Source organism: Anopheles bellator, chromosome 2, assembly GCF_943735745.2.
Source record: "Anopheles bellator chromosome 2, idAnoBellAS_SP24_06.2, whole genome shotgun sequence".
In the NCBI taxonomy this organism is placed as follows: domain Eukaryota; kingdom Metazoa; phylum Arthropoda; class Insecta; order Diptera; family Culicidae; genus Anopheles; species Anopheles bellator.
In genome coordinates this window covers 12,746,083-12,769,300 of record NC_071286.1, presented here as the reverse complement: position 1 = coordinate 12,769,300, position 23,218 = coordinate 12,746,083, and the positions used below count along the sequence as shown (strand labels likewise).

At 49.0% G+C, this 23,218-nt stretch overlaps 1 protein-coding gene across 1 annotated transcript in view; it reads left to right on the top strand.

Annotated features, from left to right (window-relative positions):
* LOC131207011 (adenylate cyclase type 6) overlaps positions 1 to 23,218 on the top strand; it is a 65,946-nt gene extending 42,728 nt beyond the window's left edge. Inside the window, exons 5-19 of the mRNA XM_058199617.1 lie at positions 129 to 268; positions 10,013 to 10,178; positions 10,493 to 10,509; positions 12,865 to 13,241; positions 15,224 to 15,649; positions 17,508 to 17,667; positions 17,729 to 18,547; positions 18,612 to 18,943; positions 19,036 to 19,120; positions 19,196 to 19,312; positions 19,388 to 19,468; positions 19,564 to 19,721; positions 21,980 to 22,220; positions 22,292 to 22,643; positions 22,716 to 23,218. Of these exons, the coding sequence (XP_058055600.1) occupies positions 129 to 268; positions 10,013 to 10,178; positions 10,493 to 10,509; positions 12,865 to 13,241; positions 15,224 to 15,649; positions 17,508 to 17,667; positions 17,729 to 18,547; positions 18,612 to 18,943; positions 19,036 to 19,120; positions 19,196 to 19,312; positions 19,388 to 19,468; positions 19,564 to 19,721; positions 21,980 to 22,220; positions 22,292 to 22,643; positions 22,716 to 22,975 (3,731 nt within the window). The 3' untranslated portion in view covers positions 22,976 to 23,218. The remainder of the gene's footprint in view (positions 1 to 128; positions 269 to 10,012; positions 10,179 to 10,492; positions 10,510 to 12,864; positions 13,242 to 15,223; positions 15,650 to 17,507; positions 17,668 to 17,728; positions 18,548 to 18,611; positions 18,944 to 19,035; positions 19,121 to 19,195; positions 19,313 to 19,387; positions 19,469 to 19,563; positions 19,722 to 21,979; positions 22,221 to 22,291; positions 22,644 to 22,715) is intronic.

The window sequence follows — 23,218 nt, the reverse complement described above, 5'->3', positions numbered from 1 at the left end:
AACAGGATGCCGAGAAACTGATGCTTGTAACTTAAGGTGATACTAATTTAAGGGTTTCGAAAGCTACATCTACATCTCTGGTAAATTTGTGGAAACGGGTGCTAACGTTGCTCTGTATCTCGTTACAGCCCAGGACGAACTGGAGCCGCTGAACAACCTGACGATCAACAACACCGTCGAGGGCGTCTTCGATACATCGCGCTGCTGGAACACGATCAAGTGTTTATTCAACGGTGTCATCTGTTCGCACAAGTTCAAAAATGTCCAGGTAAGAAGAAGCCCTTCGCCCCGGATTTGTTGCCCAATGGTCCATTGTTGACTTTCTGCAGCTCCTTCAGTGGCGCCACGGAAAACTCAATCAGGACCCCAACGTAATCTCTCGATCAACGTGGTGTCGGGCGAAGGCAGTCGGTCGTACCATCTGCCAACGTGGGCCCGTAATGGACTTGGGAAATTGTTTGTCTTGCAGTGCCACGTTGTTCGCCTCACGCTTTACGAAGTTATTCCGCTTTGCAGCGTTCCATTTGTTATGTTTATGATCGCAAATTTGGTTAAAAAATGTCCACCCTACGGATGATGGAGTAACTGGGAACTTTATTCTATTCCCGACTTATATTGTTTAATTTGTTTTTGCCATTATTTTGTCTCGCAACTTTTTTGTAAACTCTGCATCTGCAACGGAACCGTTATGTTTCGATTGAAATGGGACACTGTACACTGTAGCAGGAAAAAGGGAAATGAAACTTACTTCAACCACTCGCCGGCGCTCCGTTTTCTTACGGTACGAGAAGAAAACATGTAGAAAGCGAGGAAACTTTTCTCGTTTTCTCAATCTCGGTTTGTCGTTCGCGGGGCGGCACTCACGACAAGATTTTTTCCCTGAAGAAACGGGAGACCATTCGGAATAGAAACAACATCCCGTTGCACGTTGGTCCTTGTAGGTGCATCACAATGGGGAATGCTTCTGGCATCTTCGCACCGAACGGGAAGACATGAGGCTGAATTGCAGCCGGTGTTTATGCCAAATGGAATCAACGTTTTCTATGCCACTCGGTTTCCACTGCTGGGGTGTCCATGACAGCGTCCGCGACGTTGCCTCCAAATCGGATTCATGTCCTGTGCCGTGTCTTTGTTAACGCGCAACGGTGGTCGGGAAGTGGTGTCGGATTCTTCGTGCAAACCTTTCAGTCAACTATCCGGACACGCCGAGCCACCGGGACTTTTTAAAGGACCGTTCCGCCTTGAATCTGCCTGTTGTAACTGCACTCACCGTGTGCAAACACCGAGCGACTGTCCGGGGCGAAATGGAAATGAAGCCCTGGGACCAATCTGTCCGAGCGAGTTACAATTCGTCCGAATTCAATCACTCGCTGTTCTTACTTTGAATCGTGCAGAAGCCACCTTTGTGACACTGTCGGGCAGGCAGACAGGAGCCTCTCGAAGATGGTGGTGGTGCCCTTTGAAGTACGAATGGTGGGTTGGCATTTTGCCTCTGTGTCTGATGTGACAGCAGCAGCCATCTTGAAGATTTCCGATTTGCTGTAGAATAAATGCACGGGACGCTCTACAGAGATACAAAACGGGGGAGCTTCATACACGTTCTCAGCTGCACGGCTGCCGACAGAGATCCTTTACCGGGTCCATGTCGACGTGTTTTTTGAATGAGTTTTTCTTTCAGAAACGAGATTTTCCACGAAACGATTTAAGGGATCCTATGGCAAGCTAAGCGCCTGGAAAGTTTATCCGAAAAGCCCGTAGCAGCTCCTGGGAAGGTGTTTCCAAGAAGGTTTCCTGTCTAGTTTTTCTTCAACGTACACTCGTTTTGCGTACACTATTTACCTAAGAGAGTGAAATGGGATTTTCCGTGCTCGCCTGCGAGCTGCTATTCAATCGGCCATTCGAACTGTGTCTGGTTGTGTCTCCGAATGAAATCACATTCTTGAAATTAAACTAAGATACGGATCTGTTTACGTTACTGTGCGCGCTTAGAAGTGCGGCGAAGGAATAAGGATTCCTTTATTTTTTGCCTCTCCGTCAGCTGAAGGACAAGAAATAAGCACAAATCGAGACAGACCGTAAATGCGGCGAACTGAATGATTCGTAGATCGACACTGCAACAAGAAAGCTGACGTAATGTTACCGAGAACCTTTCAGTCTTTGTCCTTTGTGTGAAATACAGTCACAGTTCCATTCTGTGGATTGATGACGTACGAAACTCCGAAAAAGCTTACCTAGAACAAAACCACAGTTACGCGGAAAATCAAACAATGCGACAAATTTATTAACAAGAAAACCTACAGAAACCTACGACGAAACATGAACTGCCAAAACTGTTTATGAGGGTCCATTGGCCAGGATGGCCATTCGTTGAGTTTGATGAATGAACACGAAAGTGAAGCTTAAATAAGAAGTGGCCGGTTACGGTCCATTGTAGGTTCGCTTCAGTCCCTCAGTTTCCTCAGCTCCTTTCTATTAGTTAATCAATTTAATTAAATGCTCAATCACATCAAAAGCATGATTGGTGATTAGGACCCAACTGCATAAGCCAAGGTTGTCAAGGCAGGCCGAGCTTCTGTGTGACAGATTGTAACCCACCAACTCCGGATGGAGTACGATAGAATGATTTTCTATGGAATGTTGAACAGCTTGGAATCTTGGAATGGCAGATTGTAAGATGTGCGATCCAATACGTAGCCATGATTAGCGCGTCTGTCAGCCTCGCTTCATCGCATCGTCAGCGGCTGCCACAGATGCCAATGATGTTTGATCCTTTTTAATGAAAAAAACAAAACACCCAGCGAACCCTAGAGTGAGTCGATGAGGCATTAAGCCCTGCGACACGCAAAGAGCCCATCATGGCGACGGTTCAAGGATTACTCTGAGATTTACATTCCCGCACACCGACTGGTTGGCAATCGGGGGCCCATTGTGAGTGCATTGCTTTTCATGCACCATCGGATAGTAATGCGAGTTGCGAGACGGGCACATATTTCTTGTCAACTCCTGGCGCTACAACCCACCGTTGCCTGGGAAACGCAATCGAGCGGATTCTAAGTTGTGTAAGTCCTAGAAGCAAACCATGTTCCTTAGCTCCATGCTGTTGTTTGTTTCATACGAGAGACGTTTTCAAAATTTTAAACACCAACTTAAAGCTCGGCTACAGAAACGAATATGGGCCGTAACTGACGATATTTGTGTTACTTTCACTTGAATTGCAACAACCGGAATGTGCAAAATGCTATAAATAACGATGCAAAGCCTATTTATGTCGTGCAAGGGAGCCAGCTCGAATCGGTTCAGCACTGGTTGTGAACCGGTTCAGGGTTAAACGTTCCGTTGTAACCAGCGGTCCCAATTCGTCATTGATTGAGTTCATTACCGGTGTTAGTGAAAAATCAAGGCATTTGTACCTTTATTCTCTCTCTCTCTCTCTATCTCTTCGATATCCTCATGAGTCAGCTTCATGAACTTTGTCCTCCAGTGCCAACGGGCCAACGGAGCTACCTTTTCGCCGCTTCCCGACTCGACTGAGTGCGCGACCACCGTAAAAGAGGTATTACCAAGTTGGAAATAAAACTTTTCTTTCCGCTTCCACTGAACTCGCGCGACCACCGGACGCGGACGATGCTCGGTGGAAATGGACCCCAAGAAAGGGTGCAAGAAAAGTAGCGGCCAAGTCCATTAGGGAGTCGGCGATTGCATGGCATACTAATTGCAGTGTTTCGCGAAAGTCTCGGAATGAAACGCCGCTCGTTACGCTCGTGTTTGAAGCAGTTTGTTACTGTTTTATAATTATCATTAACCACCCTCTTGGACACTCGCGAACGGGATGGGGATCAGAGACAGTTGTTGATAGCATACGGTGGGTAGAATGTTAATCACCACAGCACGGGCCGGGCCGGAGAGTGAACTTTAGGTGGACCCGGAACCCCGGATGCTACTCAGCCGGGTATGCAATCTGCACGGCAATGTCCCTAATCGCTCCAGTAAGTCACGAACGGTGCGTGCGTACCACGAACGGATGAATTATGGAAAGCTTTGGCATCGAAATAATTCATTAACACGTCCCGTGGGACACCGTAATGGGCGTGCTCGGTAATTTATGATCACACGGAGATCGTGAGGCCCGGCTCGTTAGTGGCCCCGGCCCGGTGTGCGGCCAGTCTGATGCTGACGTGCCTCGTGTCTCTACAAGTGTCTCGTCTTGTTCGGCTGGTTCAGACTGCGGACCCGGAACTCAATACCCGGAACTTCCACATTGAGGCCATTGTGCGAAGCCGTAGACCTCGAACGTGTGGGAATGATGATGGTTGTTTTGGGTGTGACTGTGAGAATGGTGCAATCTGCTGCACGATTTATTATCTGCCCGATTTACCGGGAACTGAGCTTTTGAGGAAACTTACTATGACCCGGGCGATGATTTGCATTTTCAATTACATTATGAGAGGCTAAGCACGTTTATGATGTCATTAGTAATTCATTGCGCACTGAATTACCATATTCAGTAATTGATTTTTTATTCGCCTCCTTTTTAATGCACCACCGTCTCTTAAGCTGAGTGTGGTCACAAACGATTTACCAAAATACACACCGGTGCACCGGTTGATCGCCGAAGGCTTCGGAACGGTTAATGACGCAAATGATGTTCTTTGTACGCCGCGCAGTCCTTTGTCGTGGGGCCTGGTGGGCCGAAAGCTCATATTTTCCACCCCGTTGGGTAACCGGGACCGAATAACATATTCATTTTCGTGCGACATTCCGTAGCCCTTTTTCTCTCTATCTCTCTCTTTCTCTTTTTGAGCCATCACTCCTTTGGGGCTCTTCTTCCTTTCGCACTTTTATTACACACCCACAGTGACAGATAAGACGTTTCGACGTTTCGGCACCGGTGCCGTGCGTGCCAACACAAACGGACAGCGAGCGGCGAAGGTGTTGCACGAAGCTCGCCGAACTCAGAGGATATCGGATGGGGTGGATTCGAACCATTTTTTTTTTTGCCCTCTTATCTTTCCGGCCACCGAGTGCGAGAGCGACCCTTTTACGTTCGCCACCGTTCCTTCCGCAAAGATTGTTTATGGCGGCGTCCGTTTCTTTTTCGCAGCGCTGTCACCGAAAATGTCCCGCGGGAGTTTTGAATTTCGTCGGCCCGACAGTGAAGACGAGCTTCGTGAGTGAAAGGACGCGTAAAAAAAGGACGCACCACAACGGCACGGTCTCGGCTCGGCTCGTCGGCCGGTGGGATTCTTGGGCAAGTAAATTGCCGCTCGTTATGCCGTGTGATTGTCGGAAGAATCCTTGGGCTGACGGTTGGGCTTCGGGTTTCTTTGAGATGCGCGACCCGTAGGTTTTCGCCGGGAACACCACCAGCTCACAGTGTCCAGGCCGGCACCAGCGTTCCGGTGGCGGTGTGTGTTCGTTGTAACGTCGTTTGTTGTTTCTTATGGCCGTTGTTATCCCCGTTTGCCACATCATAAAATTGGGTGTATCTGTGTTATTACTCGCATTCTGCGCGCCTTTCTTGGGGACGCCCGATGAAACCTACGCGAGACCTGCTCGTTTTCCCAGAACCTCATCTCATGAGAGGCACGACAAAAGGCTCGGTTTTTGCTACGGTTTCACTGGGAGTCTAGCGCTCCAAGACGACTGCATCACCGTCGAAGGCAGAGCGGCTTTTCGCGGTAGCCGAGTCGCACCTTCAGTAATGGTTCAGGGAATCGGAAGTGTCGCTCTATTAAAGCGTATTACTAATAGAGAGGAGCCACCGAACGCATGTACCTGGTTGTTGCAAATTAATTATCTGAACCGAACTCGTTCACTTCGAAAGCGACCAGGCGCCTCCATCGGGTGTAATTTTGCTAGAGGATTGCGAAATAATTACCACAAAACCCCGGGCACCTCATGAGGACTGACAGCGTGAATGGTTTCACTTTAATGACTTCCCGCTGGTGGCAATCATTATCATCACCGCGATCATCACCAAAACAATTCCAAAGCCATTTCCCAAAGGCACGTATTGCGTGGGTAATTTTACAACGGAACTCGAATGCCGTTCATCTGCTCGGCAATATTTAACCACGCCGATCGAAACCATGGAGCGCTATTTTGAAGGTAACGGTAACATACCAATGTCGGTAATAATAGAACCCAACTTGGAACTAGTTCCACTGCGAGCGCCGCATAATGAAGGACTTCTCGGAAGCAGACCTTTTCGGATGCAGCAAACGAAAACAATGGCAACAACAATATTTTTATAAAAAAGCATCGACGTCTCAGCGGTCCAGCCATTTTGAACAAGTTTCGGCTTCCGTCGCCTGCATTATGCTGATCAATTATAAACTAGGGGCTCCATTTGTCTGTTTTTAGTTCTCCATCATCCATCTCGCACACACATAGACACACGCTTTCTCGGAAGAATAGCAAACCTTCCACAAAAGGATTCCCATAAGCCCCATTTGCCGAATCCCACAAACCCTCAGCACAAGAATCGACGCAAAAGCGTTCGTCGAACGGGCAGCCAAACTGTCGACCGGATTCTTCGTCCGAACAGCAGCCCCAGCAGCCCCCAGAGGGCAGCACGGACTTGGGGCCAAAATTCCACAATTATGATAGCCCATCAAAAGGCTGGCGTTGGTTGAGCCGTAAAAAACCCCGCTCTGTTCCGAAAGCCTGCCCAAGCAGAAACCCTTTTTCGCGTACACCGGGCACGACAGTCGGTCAGTCGGCCTGGCGTTCCGGCAAGGTAAGATGAAATGTAAATATTGTTTGTTCATTTCTGATTTTTGGGCTTTGGGTGAAGTTTTTTGAGCAAAAATTTGTTGCCACAACAGTTTCCACAAACTCGACCAAACATTCTCGGTGCCCGATGCCATTACTTACCTACCGCTCGGGGACAGTTGGCCCCGGTGGCCGTCAAAAGGGCTGTTCGGGTATCGTCGTCGCCGGCCTACGCAACCCTTCGGGATGTTTCAACCCCTCCAACCCATCCAAACTGACGTCACGTGCTGGAAAGTGGACCCGTTCTTTTTTCTAGTTTCGCACGGCGGGTCTAGTGTTTCACTTAGCGTGGTACCTGATTTAGCACGAACGGCCGCACGACTCACTACAATTGTTTAATGAGAAAATAAATATCCCATGCCCGGTTCGTGCCGTGTGCTGGAAAGTTTCACTTTCCCTTACACCGGCAAAAAAAGGCTCAACTTCAAACAGCCAGCCCAGCCGCGGGTGGAAGCCTGTGAATGGGAAGAAAGTTGGTGTTCTAGCGCGTAATTTAGCCCTATTAGAGTTGTAAACTCGCAGGAAGCGCAGCTTTGCTGGGGAAACTTTTCCACGGGTCCGAAAGCACGGCCTTGCTGTTGGGCCAGTCCGGCGCTCGAGGAGCGCAAAATCTCGCCACAAAGTTACTGCGCAAAGTTTTAGTTCCAACTCGAAGTTCCTCGTGGCTCTCGCCCCATTGCTGCTGGCTACTGTTGAAGCCGCCGATCGTGGGGTTTTGGGGGGAACGTGTTTTTTTTCTTTCTTCCCGTAAATGTTACACTCACAAGACACGGACTCGGACACCGAGGGGTGAAATTACAGTGGAATGCGTTGGTTTCTGTTTCGACATTTAAAATACCACCGGAATGTAGTTGCTGAGTGACAAACGTTTTGAACGTGTCCAATTTTTGGCAAAAGGTTAGTCTGATGCCCGGACATGAGGGCTGGCAGTTTGTTAGCTTGAATGTAGCAAATGTAAACTGAAGATATCACGCCTTAATTAGATATTACGCCGCGATATCGCGAAACTCAGCAAAACGGCTCCAGTCGTGGCACGAACTACGACTGAGTTGTCTGTTTTTCTGAATCATTCGTTTGGGCTGCGGCCAATGGTCACGTTTAAACCGTAAATGTAAGCTCCGATTTATTTTCCATCAAGCTACAGCGGACCCAGCGGACGTCAAATTGTTTGTCAAACGGCAATCAGGGGAGGAGTTGATCAATAATTCTTAGCTACCAACGGTGGAGGCTCCAGTCCTGCTTCGTTTGGTTTACCTGTCAGTCGGAGGAGGCGTTGTTTGTATCGCCGGTAAAGAGCATGATGAAGAAATCTCCGACGTTGGTTTGGTTTCCGGTGGCCAGGACTATATTTACCGTCCTGAGTTTTCCTCCCATCCCTTGATAAAGGTTCGCGGTTTTTCTTCATTCTCCGAACCTGATGACGGTGAAATTATTGAACAAACACTCGAACACTCCTTAGAGGTTGCCGGTCGCGACGGAATGATGAGGCTGCCGTAAGAAGAAAGCCACCTCATAGGAAATAACATCTCGCTCATCTTCTTCTGTGGGAAGAAAAGAAGGAAAATCACAGTAACAATGTACCTTATCGGTACAGCCTCACGAGCGAGGCCAGCGAAGAAGTGATGAATGGATGAGCTTTTAATGGCTTTTGCGGTCGGATCTGTGAGTGCCAAGCAGTAGCCGAGAAGTTGCCGACGACGGAACATATCCACTCAACTGCCACGACGGGTACAAGGTACGTCTTCCGGTGGTGCTACCCGGAAAAGCCATCCGAAAATGTTTCGGTTTTATTCGACGCTCTTTTAGGAGCACATTGTACCTCCCGCACGCCAATCGACGTCAGTCCGGCGGGGAATTATGCAGATTCTTCTTGGACTCTCCGACCCACCGGAGGTAATAATCATTGTCGTTGTATGTTTCAATTGCACACCGATAATGGGGGACCACAAGCACTTTGGAGCAAGTAACAGGAATCTTTCGCTGGGCCCATTAGCGAACTGATTCAAATTGGCCGTGAAGGAGCCACAGTCGTCTGCAGTCGATGGCGTTGGGCACTGTCTGTTCCATTAGCGACACCAAGATGCTTTCCGCGTGAGGCGCAGATTTTCTGTTGCTGTACAGCCCAAATTCTAATCTAATTCTACGAGCTTCCTGTTATCATCGCTGCCCACTTCCAAGCTCTTGAGGCAAATCCGGAGGCACCATGCAGATATTGCGACTGATGCAAGAACTTCTCGTGACTCTCGCCCAGAGCACCAATTATTCGTGGTACGGAAATCTGCACAACTTTCGCTTTCGTTGCCCGTAGCTCGATGTCGGAAGTTTCGATTAAGCCACCTGCAACCACCATCACAGCCCCCCTGGGATGCTGAACCAAACGTGGAGGCGAAACTTCAAACGCCATGTACTTTGACTGACGGGCCCGAAGCAGCGCAGCGTTCGAAAGGTTATCGGATAATTAAATCGCATGCTAAACCCCCTGCGGTGCGGACGAGTTAAATCACAAGATATGGGGGTTGGGAATTGAGCCCGTTTGACGGATTTTGCGTTGGACCATCGGCGAAGGTTGCATTTGCCTTAATTGTCCCTTTAATTAAATTTTGATGTAACAGGACATTACCAACCTCGGCGTTACTCAACCGTCCGCAACCCACCATTTAAAGTTATTGCTGTGCAGCAAAATCGGCACCTGGGGACCAGGTCGTTATGCTGCGATGGGCCGCAAACTAGCCGCCATTAGGCCATTTCATCGCCCTTGAACCCGCCCTTGAGAATTCCCTAAAGTCAGCTGATCGGTGGGGGAATTGGGAACGAAGAAGGGCTCCCAGCGCTCCCGGTCCCGTAATGGCTCAATCAATGTCCAATCGATTCCCTAAACGATCGAACAGAAAGGTCGCCATTATGGTCGCCCTGTACACTGAGCTCGCACTCCGCAAGACGTAGAACTTGGTGATATAAGTAACATGCTGTCACTGTGTGTGTCCGGTCGGGATATGGCAACATTCCTGGCTTCGTCGGTCGGCAACATTCTGTCAGTTGGTCTGCTTCGCATCGAACCGTTGGCGGCCGACGAAGAACTGGAGAACTTAATCTCGACCACCACCACCGACCGACCGAATGGTGGTGATGGTGACAACTAATGAGATTTCCCCCTAGTCGGTCGACCACGGACAGCCAGGCTGTCTTGTCCTGGCAAAAGCTTCATTAATTTGTGCCCATCCTTCCGCTTCCGTTCCAGGTGGAGATGCTGTATCAGCGGTACTTCCTGCGCATGAATCAAAGCAACGCGGTGCACATCGTGTGGCTTCTGTTAGGATTAATATTTATCTTAGCGCTAATACATCTAGTGTTTACGTTCATCCTGCAACAGTCGCTGGAGAGCTGCTACGAGCTGCCGCTGGACGGTGGGCCGCCTCCCGATCGAGGTAAGTGGGCCGAGTCCTGGAGACGCACACGCTTTGTATCGCCAGCTCATAAGCTTCAATTTATGTTTTGACACTTTGTACAGTTCCGCCGCACACAGATTAGTGGTTAAGTCTTCAGACGGACGGACACACTGCACACTGCGAAACAGCGACACGGCGGCGGAAGGCAGATTTATTCCCTTCCCAAATAAATGTTGCGATGGGCCGCTGTCCGGCCGGTCGCCGGTCCACGTCACTCAGCGTGACGGGTCACCCGGGATAGACAACATTCAGCATTCGGGGATTAGTTGGAGGCCTCAACATTGGTTTTGTTTTGTCAAACTGAGTGTAGGCGCCCGGGGTCTCCATTGGCTCCCATTTTCGGTGGTCAGCTGTGGTTTCCGTGGATGGGGCCATTCTTTCTGGACCTGCTCTATGAGTGTAACATACATAATGAATTTAAATCAACTTGGTCCAATGTCAAGCAGCAGAGGTGCTTTCGTATGAACCGACAGAATATTGTCAATATGGCACACACTTTGGCCGCAAACATACTAAGATTTGACGTTCGATACATAAAGACGCAGCTACGAGTCCAATTTGTAGTATCTTGCAGTGATTGAATTTTTATTTTGGAAGGTGAAAGGGTTTTTGGAAGGGCAAAGAAGATTTATGAACGAATGATGAAAGTGTATAAGGACTCTTCACCTTCAATTAGGGGGTTAAAAGAGGAGTTTCTGAGTTTAAACGTGGTCGAACTAGTCTAGCCATGTCCAAAACGTCAAGAAACAGACACAACAACTGAAATCGTAAAACAATACAGGATATCGTAATGGAAAATCGTCGAACCACTTAAAGAGATTTAGTATAAGCCATCTCATTGATCAGTACAACCAATATTTTGACTAAAGCTTAGGGTTCCTAAAACCTGTTTGCAAAATAGGTGCCGCATTCGCTTAAAACGCATTCGAATACATCTTTCTTGACCACATTTAAAGCGTTTTCGATAGGATAAAGTGGATTTTGTGCATCGAATCACCATTATGGATAACACTTGGGTCTATCACTACGATCCTGAATCAAAACAAGAGGTTAAAGAGTGCTGTGAACCTTTTTTCCGTTCCGAAACGAGTTCGTCCAGAAATTGCCCGAAAAGATGTTAGCATCAGTTTTGTGGCATGCAAATGAAATTTTGTTAGTGGATTACATGTCAACTAGTACAACAATAAATTCTCTATTCTCTTGTGCTCTCTAACTGATCGTCTCTAACTGAAGAAGGTTCAACAAAATGAAGGGTCACCTTAGAACCAAACCTTTTGCCTACAATCACGAATAAGCAGCATTCGAATTTTGGTTCTTTATTAGATAGCTTATCTAATTGAGCAATTGAAAGTTGATCAGTTTTTGAAGAAGATAAGTTGTCAACGTTCCTTATAAAAAGGGTTTGTCAAATAAGAATTCGGAATTTTGTTTCCACGGACAGTGCCCGTAACCGAAATGAAGTCACCATCTCGGCTTTCAAGGACCGTAAAAACATCTCCAAACATAATCCGATGTTACTGATTATCGTTTTGAAATGTTTTTGTAAAGTGATATGACTAATTTTGACTTACAACTTATGGGTTCTTATTTGCAACAATACCTTGGTGCATTTGAAAATGTTTAATGATTCTTTTATGCCATAGTCTCTGCGAATGGTTAGAAGCTACTACAACATCCAGACGCACAGGCCACTAATTGAGTTGTAATGCTCTGCTTAACCACCGTCAAACCATAAATAGCAAACGTTAGTTTAGTAAATACATTCTTTCGATGGACCACGGACCAGGTTGGCCACGGTTTGTCCTGCAAGCTCCCCTTCGGCACGATCAGGACCTCCCAATTGATTCTCAATCAAATCAAACTTACATTTATAGCCCAATTCATACAACCCCGGAAGCTGTTTCGTGGCTAATGTGTTGGCCATTACACCCCCCGTGGTGGTCCTGTAACCACCTGAACCACCCCACCCCATTGAAGGGACCCCCTGATCACTTATTCATGACAGCGGAATTAGCTAATTGCGTAGCGATTCTGTTCCCAGCCCCGAACGCAGCCTCATCATATCCAGATTAAGCAGGACGCCGACATTCGTCACGCTTCGTTCGCCAGGAAAGAAGAACGCAGCCGTCAAATCCAATGTCGACTTCAGCCCACATGCGGGCAGCCCCGTGGATTTAATTTCAATTTCGGGTGGCCCCCATACCCGGGTGCCCTAATCGCTCCGGCTCCGGTTTGTGTGTATGATTTATTTCTGCCGAAGGACCAAAAGGCGCCAGGAACGATCCCGGTCTTCGCGGTCGCAATCGCGGCTGCCTGTTGCGCTGCCCACGCGATGGCGCACGCAATATTGTGCGGCCAAGTGGAACACTGATAGAGGCTAACAAATGGCAGCCGCGATGCTATCGGCCACTCGGTGACGGGTTCCGGTCCCTCGAGCCCATTGTGCCACGCTTGTTGGGTCCTTTTTGTAGTGCCTTGTCAAATGTTATCAACGAGCGTGAAAGCAGCTTTCAAGGAGCTTTCGAAATTTCACTTTTGTATAATTCGAATCCGCGGCGAACAATTAATAGCGAGCACACCAAACGGTTCGGGGACGAAGGTATTAATTATTTCAACTCTTCTCAACTCCACTTTCGCAGATCAGTTGTTCCCGCTGAACGTGACCACTTTGGCGGCGCTCGCGACCGACGACGATGGCGACGTTGGGAACGGTACCAAGCCCAGCGACGCGGAGCCACCCGATCCGTCCAGGCCAGGCAGCCCACCGGAGCCCACCAGTGAACAGCGGCATATCAACGAACCCATCGAAGCGCGCAATTTTCCACCCAACGAACAGGAGGACCCCGGTCCCGGTGCTGCTCAAGCCGCGAGCGACGAGCAACCGAGCGCAACGGTGGACCAAGCCCACCGGTTGCTGAGCCGGGCCCGCCGGACGAAAGGCCCTGACTTCCACCCTCTGCTCTCGGCGGCGTGGCTACGGAACCGCGCCAAACGCTGGACACACCGGGTGCTGCACGAAAAGTAAGCAAACGCATCCATTTCGGACCGGTTACCGTTTCGAGGCTTAACGTCGCCTCCGTTTTCCGGTGCCCTTTGTTTTCGTACTAATGTCCTTTGCCGCGAGCGAGTGCGAGCAAAAGTATCAATCACCACGATGTGGGTCCTGGCGTCCTCGATGACAGTTTTCAGTGTTTTTTTTCCTTTAACCAAGGGAAGAAGAAAAAAAAGTATGGAGAAAGCCTTCGGAGCCTTCCTTCAATGAGGCAGCTGCATAGCGGCGAAATCAATTGGCCCCGGAAGTGCGACGGAAAATTGAATTTGCCCGGCTTGCCGGGCGCCGGGATCGCCGAGGATTATTTCCGTAGAATTATCGCCAGATTAAATTGGCTCTTAACAAGGTACGCGGAACGAACCATTTCAACTACGTCGACTACATGCGACTCCATTATGAAGGTCCTCCGAAGGTTGGGATGGTCACTTTAAAATAGCTTCGAAGACTCCTCTTCGTTCGCTATTGCTGGCTGATTGAATTCCGCTACCAAAACGCAAACGCCTTAGGCTTGAAGTTGATTCACTGTACGGGGATGGTTAGCTCCGACAGGCTAAACGCGGTTTAAGGGATTCTCGCACAATCAAGGAGGAATAAAGCACGTGTAGCCAGTTGGCGAGTTGGGCAGTTCACTCGTTTACTCCGATCGCGCCTTTGCCAACAATTTGTCAAACGGTGAAGATAAAAAAGGTAAAAAGGTAGCTCGGCTTTGATTGATGATGAACGTATTAAAATTCGCTCCACCATTCTTGTGGCCATGTTTCTATACAAATGACCAGTTTAATATACAAATGGAACCACGGCCAGGATGATATGGGTCGAGCGAACCGATTAACGTCACGAGGAAGGAAAACCGGGCGAACACTTGGAGTGCCGCCTTCCCGGAAAAGCAAAGCTCTCTAATTACACATTCGAAGGGCTCGATCGACGGTGAGTGACGGGAGAGCAAACCCTACGAATCCCGGATAATGTTACTTACGAATAGGCGGCTGATCTTTTGCTTACGAAAGCCACTTTTATGCTGTCCATCACGCGGAGGATACCTTTTCGCGCGGACTGTATTCTGTTTCCTTTTTTCTTCGTCCCATCTGTTTTACACATTAAATAGCGTTTCTTGGGCGCCTCGGCGCCAGCCCAGCTTATTGTCTACTTAAAATACCATCAGCTTTCCGTGTCCTTCGTAGCGCAGGTTGGTAGATCTTAATTAGTGCGGTTTGGTTTCTTTACCCATCGCTCGTTGGGGAATTTTTTTTTGTGTTCCTTCGGGTGGCCTGACGTCAGGACTCACCACGGTTATGGTGCCAAATAAGAGCATAATTAATCATAATGAACGATTTATGCATTTTGTTTCCACTTCCTGGCGGCAGTGTGGATCACGTGAAGAAGGTTCACTCCCCAGCGTGTCCTCTGGCTGATGGGAACCCTAAGCCAAGTGCCCTCATTAGTCCTTCCCGTGTCTCACAAAACGGCAAAAATCACCCGGTGAATGAATAGCTGTGTTTCTTGGGACCTTCTCTGGCACGCCGGGCAGGGTACGCAGGACATGCAAAGGACAATGACTCATTCAACCATTCCGCCAGATCAACCACATTCTCTATTGTGGCACACGCTTATGGTGAACAAATGTGCCAAAAGTCCGCCATGTTCTACCGCCTCGAGAAAGAGTACGCTTAATTGTTCCCATGTTCTGGTCGTTCCGCTGTGGGATGCGATTTAAATGCGGAAACCATTCCCAGGACCCCCAAAGCTGGGCGATGACAATGCCCTGCAGACAGTTAATGGGCGTTACAAACGGTGTGTCGCTCGGCTCGGCGGACCGTGAAACCATATTCCGCAACATAATTTGCCCGCAGACCACCCATCCGTTGCCATGGGAACCCCCTAGGCAATTTTCCGTTTAAGTACCGAAAGCGGCGGCGATTGTAACGGTCCTACCGTGTTTTTTTCTTTTCAGAAACGTCAACGCGCTCACCAAGGATGACGGGTACAGGACCAACAGTGTCGTCGGTAACGCTACGCCACTTGACGGGGCCAAGGAGCCGGTCGGTTCGAAGAACCAGGAACGGCCCGCCGGTGCGGCTCCCTCGGCGTCTCCATCGCAACCACCACCAGCAACGCAGCAGCCGCCGCCGGGCAACTTTAGCAGCGACTACTCGGAGGACGGCGAGATTCCGCTGTGCAATCGCGACTACTTCACGCTGCTGAAGGACAACATGACCCAAATCATCGTGCTGGGCGTGTGCGCCACCGTCTACGCGCTGCTACTGATGTGCCTGTACAAGCAGCGCATCAACGAGATCTACCTGTTCCAGGTGTCGTACGTCATCATGGTGACGCTGCTCGTGCTGGACGTTTGCTTCAGCTTCACCACCTCGGCCAAGTAAGTGAACGCAAAGGGCGGCAGTGGCTGTCCCGCTTCTGCTGCGCCTATTCCCATCGTAAAGGCATCATCGGGCCATTTTATCGAACCATCCATTCGCCATTCGCGGGTTGAAAAGGGTCATTAATGTTTCAAATCAACATTAAAAATTTGTAAAGCTGGCCCGGGCCTTGCGGATTGGCTCTGTCGGCTCTGCCGTCCAACCGTAAGCCGATTACAAATTAGCTCGCAATCGACATTACGAGATGACTGTCGGTGCATCTGATGGTGCCGGAAATCAGTTCCGGAAGCTGCATCATTGTTGGGATTTTTCCAGTGTTTTGCAGTTGAACACTGTAAGCTTTCCGCTCTTAACTCGATGCACAATGAACGTGAAATAAAGCTTCATTTAATGCGCTAACATGGTAAAATGAAAATTAATTTCAATTCGCTTTGAACAATAAAGAGGCACTGCATTAGTTCTAAATTTTCTGGAAATTAGGAAGTAATCGTTGCGCTTCTACAGACTGAAGATACTATTTCGCTCACATCGCGTGTTGGGACGGTCGAATCGACTCTGTCCAAAAAAGAGTCGCGCAGTGTCGCGCAGGCTATACACCTCGCCAGGCTCCGGTGGGCTGGTCATTTCATAAGAATGACGGACGACAAACCAGCCCAAAACTAATTTTGCTGGATATGCTTTCTTGTTATCATTTAATAGGTATGTGAATTAATTCTTGCGGTTTTTATTCGACATTTGTGACCTACTACAACAACAAAACGTATGACTACCTTAATGAAAATATTGTCCGTCGTTAGCTTTTACTTTCTCTCATCTTTTAGGTAGTTCCTCGATTCCGTGTCGATAGAATTTCTTATCTTTAGAAGCGATCTACTCAGAGACCTATTTTTCGATGCTTTCATAAGAAATGAACCGCTGTGCTGCGAAATCGTTACTTATGTAACGGAACAAATACTAGTTCGAAAAGAGCAAAATCTGGTGAATACGGTGGGGAGGTTCCCAGTTCCCCTCCGACATTTTCGGGATAGGTTTTTACCGGCTTTGCGATGTGGGGTCGAGTTTTGTCATTTTGAAAACTCAGCTTATCTTGTCTTTTATACCATTCCCGACGTTTTATGGCCAAAGCATTGCTTCAAATACAATAATTGTTGTTGGTGGTATTGTCCTTCTATAATTTCATCGGGTTTTAAAAGCTCAAAATACACCACAACTTTCATATCCACCATATGCACATCATAACCATTGCGCAGTGAATATTTCGCTTTGGTTTCGATGGACATGTTTCACCAAGCTGTATCCAGGCCTTTTTGGGTTTAGAATTCTTGTAATAACTACCCTTTTTATCACCAAAGACGATTCGTTACAAGAATCCCTTTTTTTCTGCCGTGCAAAATGTAATGAAAAAGTACTCCCCGCAAAAACGCTTTATCAGGAACAAAACTTGACATGTTCAAATGCTTATAAAAGGTGTTGTTTACACTTTGACCAAACAATCTATACTGCGTTAGATGCGTAATGAGAGTAGCTATCAAACACATATTTCATGTAAGAAAAGCTGTTACATTTAGTGAGTAACTCCATCTATTTTAAAACCGCGAGGATTAATCCACACACCAAATACATATTTGTCGACGCAAGGGGTGTTGATGTTGGATGCCGTTATTTGAGCCCTGAACCTTTCAAATAATATCAAATAGGCCAGTAACTTTTTGCCCCGAGATGTCAACCTAAAGAACTAACCAACCAAGAGCGATAGAGAACTGTTGCCCTCAAATCCACCCTCAAACCAATTTCATCTTCTAAGAATATCTTCGGCCTTCGAGATCTAATTTTAAAATGACCAATCGTCATCCACAGAAAGTTCACTTCGTCCGGAGGCTGCACGGTCATTGCGATCTACATCACCTACACGATGCTTCCGATCCGGCTGCGGGAGGCCGTCGTCGGCGGCAGCCTGCTATCGATTTCCCACATCGTGTTGATGTTCTGCCTGAACGAGTCCGACGACATGGATGTGGTAAGTGATTGTTGCACCCGTCTTTTGATAGTCCTCGCTAATCCACAGCATCCCATTGCAGCTCTACTGCGATCTGATTACGTTGGCCTGCACGAATGCGACCGGCATCCTGTTGCACTGGCCGAAGGAAAAGTCACAGCGCAAAGCCTTCATGGAGACGCGCCAGTGTGTGGAGGCACGGCTAAAGATCCAGCGCGAGAACCAGAAACAGGAGCAGCTGCTGCTGTCCGTGCTACCCCGGCACGTCGCCATGGAGATGAAGAACGACATCGCGGGCCAACCGCGGGAGGCTCAGTTCCACAAGATCTACATCCAGCGGCACGAGAACGTCAGCATTCTGTTCGCGGACATCTGTGGCTTCACCAGCCTCAGCGATCAGTGTACGGCCGAGGAGTTGGTCCGGCTGCTGAACGAGCTGTTTGCGCGGTTCGATCGGCTCGCGCAAGAGCACCACTGTCTGCGCATCAAGCTGCTGGGCGACTGTTACTACTGCGTGTCGGGGCTGCCGGAGGCGCGCCCGGATCACGCGATGTGCGCCGTCGAGATGGGTCTGGACATGATCGACGCCATCGCCCTGGTCCGCGAGGTGATGGCAGTCAACGTGAACATGCGCGTCGGGATCCACACGGGCCGGGTGCACTGCGGGGTGCTCGGGCTGCGGAAGTGGCAGTTTGACGTGTGGTCCAATGACGTCACGCTGGCCAACTACATGGAAAGCGGTGGCGTGCCGGGCCGGGTGCACATCACGAAGGAGACGCTCAAGTGTCTCGGTGACCATTACGACGTCGAGGAGGGCCACGGTACCGATCGGAACAGTTACCTGAAGGACCATCAGATCCAGACGTACCTCATTGTGCCGAAGGATGCCTCCTATCGACCGGTAAGATTGCTGGAGCGTTCCCAGCACCGCCCAGGAGTAACCGCGGTTGCGATCTTTCCCGTAGCACACCATGTCGAAGCAGTCGTCGTCGGTCAACGGGAACATTTCGAAGGAGCTGCGCATGATGGGCCACTGGTCGAAGATGGGGTTCAACGACAAGACCGAACCGAAGAGCACCGAGGAGGAGGTGAACGAGTATCTCATCAAGGCGATCGACGCCCGCAGCATCGACCGGCTGCGGCTGGATCACTGCAAGCGGTTCCACCTGACGTTCATCAAGAGCGACATCGAGCGCAAGTACTGCCTCGAGCCGGACCCGATGCTGAACGTCTACTTCTACTGCAGCCTCATCATCTTCTTCGGCATCATGTCTATCCAGGTGCTGGTGTTCTCGATGTAAGTGTGCGCCCCGAAGCGCCCCAAAGCTGCTTGGCACCTGTGACTGATCACCGGATCACTCTTCTTTTCCCTGGGATCGGGATTCGCAGGGATCAGTACAGCTACTGGGTGTACGGGGGCCTGACGCTCGTCCTTCTGGTGTGCTGCGTTCCAGTATTCACCCGCCAAAACATGGTAAGCTACCCGGTGGGGCCACCCCGCGCTTCCTCGACTGTCCCCCGTACGGTATCGTCCATTGTGGTTTTGCAGAAAGTGTCCACCTTCTTTCGGGCAGTGTCACAAAAAATTCACGGCCACCGTGAGATTGCTCAAGTGATATCGCTCTGCGTCGTACTTACTGTGATATGTTTATCTTACTACAAACTGGTAAGGATCTGGAGCCAGCCCCGGGCTGCTCCACTGGACACCGATTCACCGATTCTCGTTCGTCCCTTTTTTCAGACATTAATTTTCTACCTTTCGCTTTACGACGAGTATCCGCTCGTGCGGCCTAGTAATTGTAAGGAGTCAAAAATTATCAATGTAAGTAACTGTCACAGCTGGGCGGTCAGAGCGTCGCTGTCAGAATTACCAGCAGGACAACCGGAATCGAATCGATACGTTCCTCTTCTTTGCAGATTCTACTACTGCTTACCTTGCTTGCCTTACTGACCTGTGCGGTGCATCAGTTTATCAAAATTCTGTTCAAAATCCTGCTGCTGATCGCCATACTCGTCCTGTACGTGGTATCGGTGGTCGTCCTGGCGCTCATCTTCGAGCGCCACTGTGAACCATGGTAAGTTGTGTATTTGATCCGCAGACGTGGCAGAGTTTCTAAGACTCGCGAGAGTCATCTTTTCGGATCATCGCTGGTCCAACTTTAAATTTTTAGTTGAATTCGTAAGCGAGGTTATGTTATCCAAACAGGCACCCCACAGCATTGTACTAAATAGGCCTTCCATGATAGGTACTAAAGTTGATACTAAGTTTTGTACTAAGAATTCAACTAGATCCATTAGGTCAACAGAACGCTGGCCTAATGTTTGAGTGTTGGTATTTAATTGCCGCACGATGGATATCGATGCAGATTGTACTAAATTTAGATCCTATTGACCAAAGGGATTATTTCAATTTAACATAATCTCCAACCTGCTGCCTGGGGCGCCGATGTTTATTTATTAGCTTCCAGTTTGAAGCCGATCACAATATTCATCGCTGGCCGTGGTCGAACATTTTCAAGCATAAATTAAATATGTGAACAGACGGTTAATTCTTCCGAAGCTTCCGTTTAGCCGTTCGTCAAACAGTGACGCGATGGGCGGCACACCTCTGGCTGGCCTCTCGCTAATCGAAAAGTTTAAATCACCCACAACGAACGTCCCACGGTTAAGTTGCGTCCTGGGCCCGAGATGGTCCACGGTCAGCAACCTTGGCTTACGCGCCTCTCGCGCCGAATTATGCTGATGGTAGACGATGGGATGGGGACAGAAATTAACAACCACCGTGACATGGCCGGCCCCCGGCCACCACAACACCCCTCAATCTCAAGTAGAAAGGGCGGGGATTAAAACTTTTCAACACGACCCGGTCCCGGGCTGGCCATAATGAAGATTTATCAACCATCGCTTCCGGCTCTCCGGCCGCTGACCGGTGCACCGGTGATCGAGCAATCAACCCTCGTCCCGGACAGAAGGATTTCGTGATTTTATTTTTCTGCGTTTCCCATCGCTGTCAGCAAAACGGGGAAGGAAATGAGTTCCAATCACCGGCCGCCGCCGCCGGCCGGGCCGGATTGAGTTTTATTAATCGGTGTCGAAGTTCGCCGGCGCAGCATCAACGGAATCGTGAAGGCAATTTGCCGCTGCTGTCGATTCCGCTCTTTTGCATCGAGTGCTTCGAGTTCGTGTTTTTCCCGAAAGTTTCCACCTCACCCTCACCCAAGGCGGGTGTTTGGTTTTTTTGAGCTTTTGCTGGTTCAAAGTCATCGAGCATGTTGCAAATTGCTCCCGAACGAACGCCATTAACGCCATTTCCACCCCGATCGTGTTTACTTTCAATCCGTGCTGGATTGCTTCCTGTGTTTGAGGTTAACAAATCATTTCGTAATCCATAAAATCAACTTTCGTTCCTTGTGGCCCACCGCCCACCTTGTTACGATCCTTCGTTTGGGTGACTAAAAGACGGAAGTCGTAACGATGCGGCCGGGGGTTCATTATCGTTAATTGTGGCAAACTTTAAAACTTGGTCGCGGTCATACGAAAACAACCCCCCTGCCCCCGGAACGGACGGTGATCCTTTGGGTCCGGGTTTTCGGGCTCCGTTTTGCGGTGGCCCTGTGGTCGAAATCTTTCGGGCGCGCCACCGATAATGAACCCGTTTATGGTCACAGTTAATGCCCATCATCTGGTGGACGTTAGCACTTTGGCTGCACATGACCGCACATTAGTTTATGTGGTTCATAAACATTGCCAATGCACCACTCGTTGGTACCGACAGCCCGCGGTGAGTTGGTCCGGGATTACCTTAAGCACGGAAAAGTGAATTACGGTTTAGTTCAAAAACCGGACGCCGGTCAGAGTTCCCAGAAACATTTGCAATTAGCTGACACTAATCACTTCGATTGCTTCTCTAGTAATAGGAAATAGTAAGGAATTTAAAAAAAATTCGTAAAATAGTATAATGACAATAGTAGTAATTGTATTAAAAAAAAGGAAAATAGTAAACAGTGAAATAGTACTAAAATTAGCTTTGAATCATTCAACATGGCATAATGTTATGTCTAACTCTATGCTGAAATTATTTAATTTTACATTTGCCTTAAATTTACTTCAAAGTTCGTGGTAAAGACTTTACCAAAAATAAACGAACTGTGATTGTATTTTATACGAGGAGCTGGCATCTGCTAGTTATTAAAAATCGAATATAGCATTACTTTATTTTGCTACTTTAGTCTTTCATTTTAAACCACAATAAATTGGGTAGGTTGGTACGTGAATTCTTTGTAAGGAGGCTTACTAATTATTATTCTGGCCTCACTTTCTGCCCGATGAACAGGTTTCTGACGACGGAAAGGTTCCTAATCGACGTGGCGTTCCTGGTGGTGTTCGTGATCGGCCAGATCATGCACAGCCAGCAGACGGAGATCACGCGTCGGCTCGACTTTATCTGGAAGCTGCAGGCGACCGAGGAGAAGGAGGACATGGAGCACCTGCAGGCCTACAACCGGAAGCTGCTGGCCAACATTCTGCCGGTGCACGTGGCCGACCACTTTTTGATGCGCGAGAAAAATATTGAGGTACGGCAGACCCATACGATTGGTCAGACGATTCTTGTGCTCACTTGGACACTTTGGACTTTGGATTTTAGGAGATCTACCACGAGCAGTGTGATACGGTGTGTGTGATGTTCGCTTCGATACCGAACTTCTCCGAGTTCTACATCGAGCTAGAGGGCAACAACGAAGGTGTCGAGTGTTTGCGTCTGCTGAACGAGATCATCGTCGACTTTGACGAGCTGCTCGCCCTGGAACGGTTCCGGTACGTGGAGAAGATCAAGACGACCGGCTCGACGTACATGGCGGCTTCGGGGCTGACGGCGGACAGTTGCGACAAGACCGACTTCCAGCACGTGATCGCCATGATCGACTACGCGCTGGAACTGTTCCAGAAAATCACGGACGTCAACGAACATTCCTTCAACAACTTCCGCATGCGGATCGGTACGTTTCGACCTGGAGCCGGACGGCCAGGGGTCCCAGAGTTGGTACTTAATTCCTCTCTCCGCTCCGCAGGCATCAACATTGGGCCCGTGGTGGCCGGTGTGATCGGAACGCGGAAACCCCAGTACGACATCTGGGGCAACGCGGTGAACGTGGCCTCGCGAATGGACTCCACCGGCCTGATGGATCACGTCCAGGTGACGGAAGATGTGTACCAGATTGTGAAGGACAAGGGCTACAATCTAACGTGCCGTGGAACGGTGAACGTGAAGGGCAAAGGCACCATGATCACCTACTTGATGCCAGGGCTGGCAAAGGAACAGAATAACTAGATTAAGGGTGTTGTGTAACAGCTTCGGTTTCCCCCAAAAGCTCCCCATCTCACCCAACGGTGTCCCACGTCGTGTTCCGACATATCAATCGCCCAACCCTGCCACGCTGGTCCGCGTTCGATGTTAGTAAATGTGCCCGTTAGACCTTTGGAAGTGTGGTCCCCCCGGTTGTCCCTGTCCTCTGTGCTTCCTTGCTTCACCGAGTTGTGTTACTCTCGAATAGCGTCAACAGCGCGATCTATC